This window comes from Acyrthosiphon pisum, chromosome A3 (genome assembly GCF_005508785.2).
Source record: "Acyrthosiphon pisum isolate AL4f chromosome A3, pea_aphid_22Mar2018_4r6ur, whole genome shotgun sequence".
In the NCBI taxonomy this organism is placed as follows: domain Eukaryota; kingdom Metazoa; phylum Arthropoda; class Insecta; order Hemiptera; family Aphididae; genus Acyrthosiphon; species Acyrthosiphon pisum.
In genome coordinates, this window is record NC_042496.1 from 1,263,624 (window position 1) to 1,281,566 (window position 17,943).

The 17,943-nt window shown below is 30.5% G+C and overlaps 1 protein-coding gene across 1 annotated transcript in view; it reads left to right on the top strand.

Moving 5' to 3' along the window:
- The window catches only part of LOC100167765 (lachesin-like), a 223,919-nt gene that overhangs the window by 67,724 nt on the left and 138,252 nt on the right, over nt 1-17,943 (top strand). The window contains exon 2 of the mRNA XM_029491271.1: nt 10,127-10,298. Coding sequence (XP_029347131.1) covers nt 10,208-10,298 — 91 coding nt within the window. The 5' untranslated portion in view covers nt 10,127-10,207. The remainder of the gene's footprint in view (nt 1-10,126; nt 10,299-17,943) is intronic.

Genomic DNA, 17,943 nt, shown 5'->3' on the forward strand with positions numbered 1-17,943 from the left:
GGTAGTCGCGATAATCAATAAGTACCTATACATGTGTACCAGTGGTTGAACCAAAATACATTTACTATAATATTATTATTATAGTACGTATTGGTTTGCTGTTACGAATGCAATTATTAGGAGTTATGATCAGACGCATTCGGTTTTCCTATTATAAAACACATAAAATATAGTCACCCATTACTGCCTCGAACTTAGCTCCGATTATACGCCAGAGATGCAATGGGGGTTTTAAGCCGTTCTTATTTTTGTCTAGAAATTATTTTAACATCAGCTCAGAATAAACATTTTGGATTTATTTACCGAAACAATGTCGTCATCATGGAATATTACGATGCTTTGTTGATTCTGCAACTGGGAATTTATCGATTCCGCCAAATCATTCTATTTAGGAAATCAGTATATAAATAAATTATGTCGAGTCCACTGAATACTGTCCATACAATGGCATTTACATAAACCTATGAATTCCACTGTGTATTACATTGATAAAAATGATCTATATTATAAGAAAGCAGTCATACGTTTCAGACTTAATTTATATTTTACTAAAATCCTTGTTAAGATAATTGATTTATAACACAAGCCCAATATTAAATATATAATTAATGTGAAATACGTGTAAAATATAATATATACCTAGGTACTATGTATTTGTTTAGTTTATAATTATTTATTTAAGATAACAATATTTTGATATAGGTGTGTATACAAATAGGTTAGAATATTATAATGTGAGAGATACCTAATTTATTTAAAAACAAATGATATTTTAATTGTGGCTCTGCGCTACAGTCAGTCACGCAACGTGACGGTGAAGCGAGAGTAAGTAACGTCCGCTGCCAATAGTTACCGGATGGGTGACCTTCTGGGTTCGTAGTGGCAAAAACCTTGCCACACATACGTGTTGCTAACCAACCATGTACCAATCGTTCCAACTTCAGTCATCAAAACCTTACTCTAAAAAAAGGCCATATTATGCTGGTACGTTAAGAAAAATGCACTACTACTTATCAAAAGTCCGTCGTCGGACTACCGCCGGATTCGATAAATCATGTTTTATAACATATCATTATGGATTAATAAAATACAATTTATACAATATACATATCATTATCTCCTCCGATATATACATATACTCGATACGCCGCAACATTTAGTTACACTTGACACACACACACATATTATTATTATTACACGGTCATCATATACAGCTACAAAGGCCAATGGCCATTGTTATTAAACAGACAAAATATATTATATTATTTGCGTCATGTGCATGTGTGTGTATGTAAATCGGACGATCCGTTTGATTAAAACGTTGGGCGCTGCAATCGTTTCCGGCGGCGTCGGGTGAATAGTACCGACACACACGCTCAGCGCGCGTTGTAGAGCATTTCGGCCGAACGCGGAGTGGGCGTGTTCGCGCGCTTGTTTGTGGGTTGGGTGGGAAAGATTTATCGCGTCAGCCTCGGCCACCCTCTCGCGCGTTTCGGTCCAAAACCACTGCCGCCACCGCCGCCGGTCGTCGGGTTTCGCTTCAAAAACCGTTCGACTTACCTGTCGTATTTTGGCAAAAACAAGACCCGCTCACATAAATCATCGCTGGTGGCGGTGGCGGTCGGTCGTTATGATATTATTATATTATTAGCCGCAAATCCGTGACTGCGAATATTTACTGAAAAAAAAAAAATGTTCCTATATAGTGTAATATATAGGTGCCTGCATAATATACCCACAAGGAAAAAAGTAATTCGTGAAAAATAAAATTAATGAAAAAAACACGTATGATTAATATGTTGGTAATTTGTATTGTAATATACTATATTATGCTAACCATTTGGACGTCGATGCACGGATTTATTTACCGTTTATTCACCATGAATTTCATTTTTTCTTTCTTTAAAACATATTATTTTTAACAATATTATCGTTTTTTACAATTTTCTATAATACATATTACTATCATCATTCAGAAATCACTGATTCAAGTATATTATATAGTTATGAAATTTCTTTGACTAAAAGTAAACGAAATATTGTGATAAACTGCGACGCATACAATGATGTAAAATGTATCATTACCCATTACTCATTTGTTTCTTATACTATTATTCAATTCTAATGAATATTATAATAATATTTTATTAAACATTACATATTTACACCCAACATACCTATATAAAGCTAACGGTAATTAATATGGAACCTACTTATTCTTCAATATTTATAAATCTTCGAAACGCTCTACACGTCTAATGTATATATTATAATAATAGAACATCATTAAATTTCTTGTTCTAAAGAACACGGGAATTATTAATTTCTATACCTTTGAAAGTGTCTCGTGCAACTCGATATTTCTGTAAAACAAAAATAAAGAGCCAGCTTTACTCGTCCAGCAACTAAAATAATATTTAATAAAATATTCATCATTATTTTTTGGATGAGTAATTATTAATGAATATTATTAAAATAAAATTTATAATATACAAATTATTTACATAATCGATATTGGATAGGTATGTATGTAAAATATATTTGAAATTTTATATAAATATATATTTTTATGTATTCATTTTGTTTAAACTCGTAACGTTTCTGTATAATTTTACAAAATTTTTACTACCTGGATATAAGCCATACCAGAATTTAGAAGTTATTTCACAGATTTAACTATAAAAAAATCCAAAATGTCACAGTAAACTTTTTCATTAAAATTAAAAAAATACGAATGGGAAAATGTTGCTGATATATATTTATTTTTATTCCAAAAAAAACAAATACCAAACAAAATAGACAAAAAGTATACATATCAAAATATATACATGTATAGACGTATAGTTATATAATTGTAAAACTAATCATCCAAATTTCGTCAAAGTTTCCTTTATTTTTCAGACCCAACAAATTATAATACATTTTATCAATTATTAAAACATTTTTTTTTTTCAAGAACTTTTATCTGTACTTATAAATTGTTTCACTGTGTCACAATGTCATTGATATATTATGTTTAATTACTTGGAAATAATTATTTTTTCATAAACTTTTAAAACATGAGATTAATATATTATTTCGCCTATATATTTTAATAAGCATGTCTTGAAATCGTACTTCTACACAATATTATAGCCTTATCGTTCATAATTATTTTCTTAAAATAGATATTTAATGTACTGTACATTCGTATTATGAACCAGTTTTACAATTTATTTACCATACTTCTATTCCGTGTCACTACATTACATTACAATTGATTTTTTTATAATTTCACCATAATAAGCTCATAAATATCACCAAATTGTACGTTTTAATTTATAAAAATCAAGAAAAACGTGAGAAACTGCCAAAAATTGTGCTTGTAAAAATCGTGAGTAAGTTAAGATTTATAGTTTACTTCCAAGATACCTAATATATCTTATATATACCAATATAATATGATTAATTATTATTTTCATTTAAAATATTATAATCATGTGAAAATAGTACATTGTAGTGTCGATCACAAGGTATATATTATTATAATATTTTATATATTACTGTATACGTATAATATAATATTTTTTGATGTTGTTTTTGTGTCAGAAATAACGAATAAAAAGTGTATACTTATACACTTGACCCTGAAAAAATGATCAAAAATGAATTGTAGTATTTATTTGTAACACGGCGATCTGAATAGGCAAACTAGCACCATATATGAACTTGTTTCGTGATTTGTTAAAAAACATTATTGTAAAAAAATTACTATACTATTTAAAACAAATATCGTTAGAGTAATTTTATAGTATTTCATACTATAGATAGGCGTTATAGCACTATAAATGTAAAGCACAATGTATTTGATTTCAGAGAACACTTATAGTAACTGTGAACCTCTACAGAATATTGTAAATCATCATAATATTTAAAATAGGTATAATTATTGTCCGAAGTTTATTTTTTAATACCCATCGTTATTCATAAAATGGTACAAAAGAGTTTATAAAATAATTATTCATTGGTTTGAATACAAACAAATTACGTAAATTGAATGGCATAAATTAATATTTATTTGTTCATAAAATAATAGTTGATAAACTTTAAGTTGTATAGTATAATATTACGTATAGATCCGACCATCCCTCCGGCGTATTTATTGTTTTCCACCGGGAATCAACTTTAATTACATTTTTCTTTCGTATACCTTCAAATCGTTAGTTTATTACATTAAATTGTGTTTGGTAAACTAATGTGTTGTTGATGGACAGTCTCGTGGCCGCCGTCGAAAAAAAAAACCCTTCTTAAAACGCCAATTTGCATTACTGCTATAATGCCACCCAAACACTTTTAACATTACTGCTATAGCAGTACTGTCCATCAACTTGGTAAATCGAACAAATATACAGCTAAAAAAATTACTTGACAGGTACCTATATAAACATACATCAAAAACAGTAACTATATACAACTATATAATCATATATTATTAAATGTTCTATGTTCCGATAAAATATTATTACGTAAAAAGTAAACTTAAAATCAAATAAGTCTAATGATATGTGAATGCTAATTTATAACTAGTATTTTGGAAAATATTTAATTGTACATAGGACATCATTCGGTTAATCTATACTTGTAATTTGATTCATACATACCCAAACAACGTTACGAAAAAAAAAAAATACTCATAGTATATTATAATGTTAATTTTCAGAGGATTGTTTAAAATCTGATTTTCGGAATTTTAAAATATATTTAAAAACAAAATTTACAAATTCTTTAGATTTTTTTGTACTACTTAAGGAGTGTCCTGCTGTGATATAAACTTTTGTTTTATTTTAACGAAAATTCCGCCATTGTAAATTATTTAGTGGATAATTTTTCTGAATACTGGCGTAACAGAATTAAAATAATTTTTGAGTTACTGTACTAAAGATAATAAGTCCACGATAATTGGTTTGGAATATTTGGGGCTATAGTGATTTGAAGACTATTGTAATTGTTATTGTTATTAATCCATCAACATTAATAATTTGCAAATATGATCAAGTATAATATATAAATAAATAAGTAATAGACCCGATGTTACAACGTCATCTACTTTATATTTTTGTAAAATTATCTTTCGATATGTAAGGACGATTGTACTTAGAGTATATAAATTTGAACAACTGAAAAAATACTCGTTTGAATTTTCATTTAGGTATATAAAAATGACTCATATAATAATTCACAGTAAAAATGGGGGTCCTCACTTAAAAAAAAAAACCAGAAGTTTGTATCATCAATGAATACTATACACAAGAATTTTAAAAAATGGTATTAGAGTATTTTTAAAAATTCCATAAAATCATAATTTGATCAAATGTATTATTTAAGAATAAAATGGGGATGAACATGCCTGCATGCTTGATAAATCATACTGTGTAGTGCTGAAAAATTCCAGGTAAATAAAAATATTATTTACCATCGATAGTAGTTACTTTGGTAAGTTTTATAACTGTTAATATTTTACAACTATGTTCATGTATACGACGTATAATAATTATATGATACTATGATGCAGTAGAAACCTCACTAATTCAATTATTCTATAACTCACGATTGGTAGTTACTATTTAAACATCAGTTTTTTAATTTATAATTATAACTTATTATATTACCATAGCCTTTGCTTAGTTATTTAAGCTGGGAAATTAAGTATTAACAAAAACTTTCAAAAAATTAAAATAAAAACAATTTCAATATTGTATGTCCGCACATTTTTTCTTCTGTCTATACTCTATAGTCTGTATAACATCATAATAATATTATATTGACATATTATTATACTACAATAGTAAATGAAAAGAAAGAATAAAAAGCACTGTTTATCTATTTTTTATTTTTTATTTATCTACACGATTCACATGATAGATTTACGTCTAGTGTCCCATAATATACTACAAGAATTATATAAACAGTATGTTCTTCTGTCTACATAAAAGTACTTTGAAATACATAACAGTAACAGTAATAGTAATAATAATGATAATAATAATAATAATCCTTCACCTAAATAGACGTAGACAATGATATAAGGTGAACGGTGTCCTCGTTCAGTTGTAAAACAATTTCATTTTGTGCGAATGTAAAATTGCGTATAATATAATAGATGCATATATTTACATTTGTTGAACACAAAGTTCACAGGATAACAATAATAATGTATTGAAAAGAATGACATTTCGTAGTCCAGAAGCGCTTTGTGTCTCATCATCTCACAATGTAATAACATTTAGAGATTTGTTACATCATAAAGAATTTTTTACATGGAAATATAAAAATAAAATATTTACATACCATTATAATACTCTACTCGACAGTGAATAGATAAAGTAATAAAGCAATTTAACACTCGGGAGGAAATCAAATAAATCTATTGTTTAAGCACTATTATAATAAATGATTTATCATCAAACGATAGTGTTCAATTGAAGTTGAGACAATAAATAGAGGTAAGCAGATAACTTGACAACTGAAAGTGTACGACAAATACTAAGAAAAGTATGATATTTTTTAACAAAACAAAAAATTGATTTATTTTATTTTTATTAAATTATACTTTACTTTATTATAAAATAATATGCCATTAAAATTTCAAAATGTGGAAGAGGCAGCGACATTTCAATCAATGACCGTTACATGTAGCAGCGCAAATTGGAAAGGCGGGAAAAAATCATTTGACATTGAGTATACAGCACAAAAAAAAAAAAACTAAAAAAATTTTGATTTTCAGTCCATGTATTTAATATTGAAATATTTATATAGATTATCTATAGTTATTAACGTTAGGAACTGTTCAAAACTGCAGATATTTCTAAAATTGAAGCTAATGACATAACTCATGGTTAACTAGATGATACATGCAAATCAACACACTAAATTCTCAGAAAAATAATCAATTATTTATAATTGATAAACTATAAATAACTAATACAAGTATTCATATAAAACGTTTTTGCAGTCTTCCTCATTAAAAAATATAACTCTTGAAACGTTAAATTCCTAATTAGTTTAAATCAAACAAACAATTTAATGTAGGGGTAGCATAACTTACTGCTTTTCGCTGTATTCATCAACAACCTATTCATCCATCTATGTAAAAAATGACGTAATAATGCCCTACAAAAAGAAGCAATGGTGACAGTTGTTGAAAATCAAGCAATTCGTCGTAGCACAATCAACCCCCATCGAAATTAGTTCACAACAGTTTAACGAAAAACCTTTAAAAAAATATTGCGTCATAACAATAATAGAAGTAGAGACGAGACGATTATTTAAAAGGGAGTGCACACAGTTTTCAACTGAAAGTTGAATTAAGATTTTTTTATTTTTATTGATTATTCGCCACGTCTTAATGGTTTAGTCTATTCGTAAAAATCTAAACAGGGTCTGATGTGGCATGGGGGTTGTCCGCAGTCACTAACGTGTGATGTGGTCAAGCATCGTCTGGCGTCACTGGATCCCGGATCGGTGACCACCAAGGATATTGGTGACGAATCATTGCCCCAGATAAGAACACGCGTTACATCCGTACCAACCGTTATCCCTCACTAACTAATGAGTAATGATCCATGATGTTGGAAAAATTCATGAAAAAAAATATTCTAAATATTATATTTAACGGGTACCTACTCTTGTTCATTAATATGCAAAATATTACAGTGGTATTATATAAAGAAATGTATGTTCTAATAATAATTTACCATTCATAATATATTTGTGCTCTAGCCATTGACCACTAACTATTGACATCGATCTATTATATACACAGCTAATTGTACTAAATGATTTAAATGCAGTAAATAGACATACTATATTATGATGTAAGAGTAAAATTACAGATTGAGTTCTTGTATATTATGTTGTATAATATCTAACTATAGATATAACCTAGTTCATGATAAAACTACATGTTTTGTAATTTTTTGACTGTATTAATACAATTTATCTGATATATAATTATTATAATAATAATAATCAAGATTATTATTATTTGAAATACAATTGAATTTTTATCGTTTGAATATAATATAACCACATTATATAAATGTTTAGAACATAACCATAACCGTTTGCTATATTGTTGGTATTTAATTCAATAATATTATTACCGTCATCGTCAACTACACAATGAATTAGTACACATCCGAGCTCAAAGGCAAGTTAATTTGTAACGGTAGCCTATTTAGATTCGTGGTCTTGGGAATAATATATGTGCACGTAAACAATATAAAATAAATTTACAATATTTGTAGTAATTTCCCTTGGAGGTTTGATAAAATTAAATTAAACGTTATGTAAATACAGTTGATGTATTCGGTTATGTGTATTTTCTAGTGTAGAAAAAAAATAGGTAGGTACAACCTTTATTCTGCAGAAGTCTAGACCACGGACTATGGAAAAGAGAAAAACGTATTATTATGGGCTTAAAAAAAAAGCGCACACCCACACAAACACACTCACTTAGACGTCACGACGAATACACGTGGCGGTAAAAACATTTCTACGTTGGGTTTATTACGATTAGAAAGATTTATTAGGTTTACGCAATAAAATTATAAAAATGTACACCACGACAAACAACCGGAACTCATATATTTTACTCGAATTCCGCCGAGCGGTTAAACCGAGTGACCAAACAATTCTTTACCACGTCTTCTCCGTATTATCATCATCATTTTCATTATTATTATTATTATTATTATATCATCATCATTATTATTATCATACGCTCTCGTCGAGGTTTGTTTTGAAAAGTTTTCCATATTTTATGAAAACGCAAAACGTATACAATTTCTGTGGCTGTTGTACACTTATGCTGTACCTACGTTTGTTTTATTACCCAGCAAGCGTCCAACGACAATATTACTTTTTAGCGCAATAACGGAACGAGCAACAAGTCGCGCGATAATTCATAACATCATTATAATATTATTATGCATCACAGTATTTAAATAAGTACACGTTTACGCCTGCAGTGATATTATTAGGATAACAATATATTATATAAGATTCGATCGAGTTGAACATTATAAGTTCTTGGATTATCTTTCAGGATCGGTGTCGATATCACTGCACGTGCCACACACTATGGCCTATTGTAAAATATATTATATAAGTCATTGGAAAATTAATAAATCTAATATATGATGACCCAATGCGCAGTACACCGTATTGCGTATACGTGTGGTTCTCTTGCAGCTGACCGTGGTCGACTGACGTCTGCACCTTGTGTCTTCGATACGTCTCGGGCAATAATACTTTCTATATAACTTATCATTTTGTTCATGTTATAAGGTAATATATTTATTTTCGAGGGACACCGTATCCGGATTCCGTGAGCTCACGTAACAGAACTGATCGATGTGACGATTATGAGAGGGGGAGAAAAATATAACATAATATTATACAGTATACATCGTATATAATAGAAATGTACTATTTATAAAACGACCGAAAACAATGGATTCACGACCAGATTTCTCCACGTGAGCCGAGTATTTGACGACTAAATCACTGAATCGAAAATACTCGACTAAATATACACGATCCATAATATAAAAATAAGCGTATAACGCATTATATCTATAGGCTATATTACAAAAAAAATATACGATGGTGTGTACCATAACTACTCGGGATTTTAGATCTATCAATGGTTAAATCAAATAGGCCCATGCGTTATTTATATACCTGCGTCATGTATTTATAGAATATGATCATAATATGCCGTACCGACATACACATCATTTGTCACTGTGATTGTTATCTATAATCAGTTGATTGTGTGTATTGTATAACGTGGACACTGACGTGCTTTAGGCTTATAATAGCTGCGTAACGAGTAAACAAAATGACAGAAGTAATAATAGCATAGAGTAAATAATAGTTGCGCTACCTATAATTCAGCTGCAAAAATTACAAAATATATTCTTGATTTTACCACTACGTAATTAAAAATAAAAATGCTTTCGACGTTTCCAAAATTGTACCTATGCCTATGACTATTACAATTAATTACTATCAATTTTTTTTTTTCGTTTCCAGTTTGAATTATTAATATAATATTATGGTAATAAAATGGATGTCGTTTCAGATCTCCGAAGAGTTACCGTACCATCTGTAGTTTGCATAAATGTGAGCCTAAATTACGAGAGCTGGTCCTATCTTCGGAGAAATGCGGCCCTATACCTACACAGTCGCAGTGGACTCGTGGACCTCGAGGACTTTGTTACTGGTCGTCGCAGTGGTCGCCGTCGGCAGTTCTGGTAAGACAACAATAATTTAATATCCGTTAATAATTATCTACATTCTATATAAAATAACAATATTATTCAAAACAGTCATGTAAAGCCTAAGAGTATGCAATATATAAAATTAGGCACCTGCATATTATAAAAATTCAGAGTAATTTATTCAATCGCCAGTGAAGAAATTTACTAACTTGATTAACATTTGTTGGAAAAATATAAATAAGTAAATTAAATTTTAAAACAATTGAAGGTAGTGCTTGTGTGTCTGTTTCTTAAAATAAACGATTTTATTTAAAATGAGTATTCTGAATATATGATATTTTATAACTTACATTTTTTTTAACGATTACAAATGATTTCATATTTTAAAGAATAAAGTTATTAGGAAGTAATTTTTTGATGTATAAAAAAGTGTATCAAACAAATAGTTGTAGAAAAGTTACAATTAATGTTAGATGAACATAATAGTGCACTATAAAAACTTTATTTTACTGTATGAAAAGAATTCTACTGAGTTAATGATAGTTTACTATTGAAAAACAAAGACATATTACACATAATTATTATAGGACATTTATTAAACTATAATATTTAAGCATCGATGGTATATTGTCAGCGTTTACAACATGAATCAAATTAGAGATGAACCAAAATTACTGTCTAAGATTAATAAGTCTGGCAATGAATGGACGGTTTTTGGTTACTTTTCTTTTGAAACGTGACGGTGATAATGGTCCTACTTGATCAGGCATGACGGGCGTGGTAGAGATTTTCATTATTTGCGTATAATATTAATAATAATATTTATCCAAGTCCATGGTGTAATATATTATGACTTATGTGGGACACTATAATATAATCGATACCTGCGAAGGCACCGTTTGAACTATAATTGACGATTTGGTTGAGGAACCTCGATAATCATATTGTCAATCAGTTTATAATAGCCAATGTCAGTCCATACTACATTGTAGGGAAACAGTACATTTAGGGATATTATCGATTGCAATATTTTAATTCAGCAAACTACATACGTAATTGGTCTCAGTACGGTCAAGTGGTCGATGCAAAAGAATGACTGGGATACAAACAACACTTAAAATTAAATAATACAATATTGTTATGGTAACGTAGGGCCAAAAAAAATGTATCAGAAACAATTATTGTTAATTGTTATATAATAATATTTGAAGTTAGATACTTCCAACCAGTACTCATCATTACAAGCGTATAAATTATAATCATATCATAATGTTTAAATTACATAGCATGTATTTCACTATAAGTAAAAAGGTGAAATGGCACTTTGAAAATATGACTTCAAAGTCAAATTAAAAATTGGATATGAGTTTTTCTTGATTGCGTTAAGTCTTTAATATTACACATATTTTTGCAGTTTTCCAAAAAATGTCCAGCATATAAAATTGTTTTGAATTTCAGCCTTGTTTTTTTTTTTATTATTTATTTTAAAAATGTACTTACCTATATTGAAAGCCATTTTAAGTTTCAACCACATGATATGATATTATTACGGAAATTTATTTGTAAAATCTAACAATGAAATAAATACAAGTTAACATATTATACAAATACAAACTTTAACCCGCTATCAGTTTATACAAATTTATGGACAGATAATAAATAGTTTATAAGTTACATTTAAAAAAAAAATGTTTTGTTGCGTACTTGTATATGAAAGGATAATAATATTTTAAATATTATTTAAATACTCAAAAATAAGTGAAACATCCCAAATAAAATGTACGTCATACCAACTTTTGAAATATTTCATGTTGACCTATCATTGAACACACCATAGGTATTATAATAATATGTTATGGCCACTATTGAAAAAAATATTTTATGTGGACTTCATTGCAATCAGACGTGTCCGAGCTTGAGAGTTTATTTTATTTGGGCCTGGGGATCAGAGAGTTTTAATTAAACCAGCAATGGACCCAGAGGCATCGGTTTCTTCGGGTAATTCTCGGAAGAGTGGCCGATGTATGTGGTCGGGGGTGTTCGAGTGTGCATGTGTACGATGATGTGGTGGGGTAGGGGTATAGTGAACACACTTTGAAAAACTTCGTTTCGATAAAATTAATAAAAACCCGGGATGGCGGCAGTGGTGGCATTTGGGTCGGATGCAATAGACTAGCTCAATTACTGGGTCTGCGGTACTGAGCGTGAATGCGAACGTGTATGGTCGTCGCTGCTGCCATCACTACGTCAGAGACCGAGCCCGGAACGTGTCTGGACCTTTTGAACGTGATTCAAGTCCGATGATGGGATGAAATTAATTTTTTTTTTTAAATTATTATTACATCCTAAAATAATACGGACGTTAAGTCTGCTCTAGCAGTGGATCACCAGCTCCTCCACCGCTGCACAAATGACGGACAGATGTGTGAGAGTCTATCACGCGCAGTGTGTGTGTGGCGTTCGTTAGGTCGTAAACGAAATGTGGCAAATAGGCGTGCATGTGGTTTCATTTTTTATATAATATAATATTATTTTTTTATTTTTAGTGAAATGCTTCAATTATTTAATATGTTTTTAGCCTATATGAACTTAATATTTAAGCAAAGGGATATAAATGTACGGTAGAACTTAATAGTAATATTGACACGTTATGGTTAAGGTGTGTACTGTGGAAAAATGCACTGATTGTAACGGTGTTCTCTTTGTTTAGGACTTGGTGAAGTGTGAGAAGGTTATTGAGAATCTTGGTGGCTTCAGTGTGTTTAGGGTAGTTGATAACTATATGTTCTATTGAGTTACATTTCAAGTATTGCATATTGGTTCTGGTTCCTTCCTGATGAGATATGCATGTGTTAGGCGAGAGTGGCCTATTTTAAATTGAGTAATGGTTACTTCATATCTTATTTTTGTATCAGGAGAATAATAAATAATTATTGAATTTTTTTTAAAACAATATTACAATTTCTCAATTTTTTGGAGAGGAGTAGACTTTTCCAAAATGTCTGCAATTCTTCAATTAGTTTGTTATGGATTATGTTAAACATTCGACTGAAGATGATGAATAATGAATCAATTTTTATGGATAATGGAGATGAGATGGCTTCTATATAGGCTGTCAGGGCTGATTTCTCATTTCCAGGTGTCTCAATGTGTGAGGGGACTCACATAAAACATATAGGGTTATTTATTTCATATAGGTATCGATTTCTAAATGTTCTAAAAAATCTCATTTTTTGGGTAGGGATTTGAGATTGATGTAAGGGTGCTCAAAGAGTCAAAGAGTTTTTTGGAAAAAAAGTGACTTTTCTGGTTTTTCCCTGTACCCTTCAATTTTGTGAATATTATATTATAAGGTGAATTCATATATAAAATGTGAAAAAAAAACATTTTTGTCTCTAAAAAATTAGAAAATTAATCTTTAATATAATTTGTAACGTAAATATCATAATATAAAATTGTCAAGACGTTGTATACTTGCTACCAGTTTTATAATACCTGCGTAAATAATATATATTGTATTTCTATAAAATGATATTAAAACAACAGCACAATTATTATTGAATTATATCATAATTTCTAAATTTAATGGTTAGGTACATAGTTTACCAATACCTAATAATTTTCGAACAAACGTGACGAGAGGTTACATTGTAAAAGCTCTCCCGGCGGGACTGCGTGAAATATGACCACGTCGTAGCCACCATCGGAGGTCAACTACGCCAATAAGTTACAAACGAAAAGTCTTAAAACTATGTTAGTTCGGGTTAAAACAATTATTGTGCACGTGTGAAAGCCGGAGGAAGAATAGCATTTCATAGTATTAGTGTTCATTTTGTTTTGTCTCTGACGGAAATACTTTTGTTTTTAAACAACGTCAACACCGAGCCCCATATTAACCATACACACACATTATATACATACAGTCGTACGATTTAGTCTTTCATATATCGGACGTATATACATATTATTATGCACGCACGCAGTCTTTTTTTTAGGGTTTTTGACTTGTACGCATACGCCTAAGTACGGCAAATAAAAACAAAAACGCCACCGCTACCGCTGTCCCTCGCGTAATCCTCGAGGGATTTTTTTTATCAATCCCCCAAATCTGATCGCCGCCGCCGATTTATAATATCGCCCTATTTCGTACGTGCAACTTCCGCCGATATAATATATTATACTCCCGGTTGGTGCGAAACTTTCCACAGCCGGATTTACCGGGCCGTATATACTCACAGAAAAAACAACAATAACAACAACAACAACAATATAACGATACGCTCTGGATTGGACGCTTGTAGTATACTCACATACCCCGTGAACGGAAAATGGAAAAATTACGTACCTACCTACATGAGTCGAGATACATATTATATTTTACAAGATGATTCACTCAACATCCCCCTTTTTTTCTTTCAATAATTCAGTTATTTAAAATCTGATTTAAGGAATTTTCAAGTATTACTCTCGAAGATCATATTTTCAATCTCTTGAGAATTTTTGTACCACTTAAGGAGTGTACTGTGGAGAAACAAAGTTCTGTTTTTCAAAAATGAACTCCTCCCTTTTCGACTGTAAATAATTTTAGCAGATTATTTTTCTCAAAACGTTGAAGTATCAGACACAAAATGTTAAATAGTAATTTTTGAGTTATTTAAGTTTGTGTTCATGGCTTCGTGCATTGTTAAAATAATAAATAAGCCGACCAAAATAACAGTTTTAAAAGGTGACGTCTACTACTTTTTAAACTTTGTCATGAGACTACCGTCACGCTCGCCTCCAGTCGTTTCAATCATCTTGGGCAATCGGCGATCAATATGGTCTGCAATCTTTTTTACAATAATAATATGACGTGTCATTGTTCCAAACCTTGCGAATTCTATCATTGCCACTGGTTGTTTGATTTTTCGTAATTTCCTGTCCATTAAGTAGTACGACGATTTTATGCAGTAGTAACAACGATTTGTTTTTAGTGTTTGCCGGCTTGAATATGGTTTGATATCCGAGAAAACCAATATCTTCTATTATCGCTCGAGATTCACGTCGGCATAATATTGTATTATAACGAGTGCCTTTGGTTAACATCTTAGGACTAACTCGCCGAAGTGCTATCCAATCAATGACATTAAACTACGGTTTTTGTTGGTTATTATTATAATTATAAGCACCCTCGGTGCACGATGCGATGTACACAGTTATACCTATCATCCAAGCACGAACTACATACCAGTTTTCAAACAACTTTACTATCGATAATCCACAACCGTCAGATGATAATAAATAATAAGAATTCTAGGTAGGTATATCGTATATTGGTATTATTATTGTTATTATTATTGTACTATAACGATGACGCGGCGCCAATTATACCCGATGCTATTGTCGTACAGACGATTGACTGGGCACGGACACGATTCTGGTTGCCATTCTATATAAATATAAACGACCAACACGTCTCGTGTGTGTTTTGTACTATTATTGTCACAGAAACACCTCCTATTATCTGTTTTACACATGACTAATATCGTGATGATAATCGCAACACCACTCGTTGATATTTTCATGTTAAATACAAAAAAAAAATATTTAGAGTTTCGTTCCAACGCGAGTGTTGTACTGTCATAATTAGTGCTCAGATTTAAATGCCCTTGAAAAAATATCGAAAAATGCCCTTTCAAAAAACACAATTTTTGAGCTAAAAAATATAAATAATTACCCAATATTGACCCCGGATTTCTTCAAAAATCAATATAAATTTGTGAATCGAAATCCTAGCCCTAGTCATAATAACATTACAGTACCTAATAAACTGTTGTGACTGAGATATTCGGCCGACTGTACATATAAAATAATATTTTGTGCACAATAGTAATATTATGGCTGGCACAAAACCACGACGCAATACCGAATGAGTGCGCGATTATGCGTTTAAAAATCGCACCACTAATTTAGACGGATTTCCGGACGTAATGTTATTATTGTAGCGTTATTGTTTTTCACCAAACCACTCGTGGTGGTAATAACTCGGAATATTATTTTATTACATAATATTATTATTATTATTACTATTATTATTATTATTAAAAGTTTATGTACGCTTTGTGAACCAAACATCCGTTCGGTATACTTTTTATCGTAACGCTATATTATAATATCTACCCTCACACGTTTTCAATTCAGCGTAGCACTGAAATAACAGGTACTTAGCTAATAATAATCATTAATGGTATAATTTATTGTTATAACTTTGACGACACCGTCGTCGTTCCCGGGAGAAATGTACGTAGGTATAATATTATCGTGCGAGCGATAACAACTTTTTACCGGCACACTTGCCTATATTATTTGATTTAACACGATCGATATACTCTAAATACAATTATAATGTAAGTCATTATGTTTATCGACATTACAATTTACAATACCTCTCTGTTCGATAATACCCAGATGTGATTTGGTATGCAAGTACCTACCTAAAATTATTATACTTTGCAAGTTCATAATACGTCATCATAAAAATGGCATAGGGACCAAGAATCCACGATTTTTCCCGAATATTTTAGAAAATAATAATTCATCAAAAATATTTTATTGTGGATATATTGTACAACTAAAAAATGATAATTTTATGTCAATTGGTACAGCGATAAAAAATAATAATTACAATACCTAGGTGGTATGCATATATTTTTTATTATCTAGTTCATGATCAACAGAATCACGTCTAGTTATGTCCTCATAAGAAATATTTAAATTCGAATACAATTAAACTTGAAAGTGTTAATTTTTGTTTACAAAACTCGAGCACAGTTTATCAAAGGATATTTTTTGATAAATTTAACCAACCCGAAGGATGCATTATAACGACAGATTTGTGTGGAAAGTCCATTCAAACAGAAGTTTTTTACTTGCCACGAAAAGAAGTTCTTCTTCGTATCTACTGTTCGGGAACAAATCCAGAAATTATTTAATAATATATTATGGGATTTTTTTTCCTCGCTATGTGGAAATATAATATATTTGTTCCAAAACTCTGTTTCTAAGTGACCACCTGTACAACTTGTATTCATATAAATCGATTTTTAAAAGCCGCCTTCACCGGAGATGTACTATTTTTTATTTTATTTATTTAACGCGGCAAAATTGGCATGTTCATGAATTTCTTTACACCGGACACTCCCCCGTATTAATTTTCACCGTCTAACTCCACTAAACTGTATTGAATATGGTCTTGGAACTGGCCCAACAACATCGAGGCGGTCTTATTTCGCTGTATATATGATTCTATTACATCGAATGGATGTGCGGAGGTGCATCGGACGTCAGGTACTCTGGTTTCCGGCCAAAATGGTTAAACCCTAAGACAATTTATTTAAATCCGATTAAATCAATTAACATATTCTTAAGACTAATTTACAACCGTCGACGATATATTAGTCATATATATATATATATATATATTATATAATGTGTATTGGAAACCGTTTCATTACCGCTGGATTTATATAATACATTAGGCTATAATAATAATAATACATACGATTCCGTTTAAATTGAATAAAAACAAATAATCAATAATGATGCCTTACCTATGATGACCGTCGAGTGGATTCACATATTATATTATATACATAAATGTATTCCTACCAACGGTTCACCACGACTACATTTCAAGGGT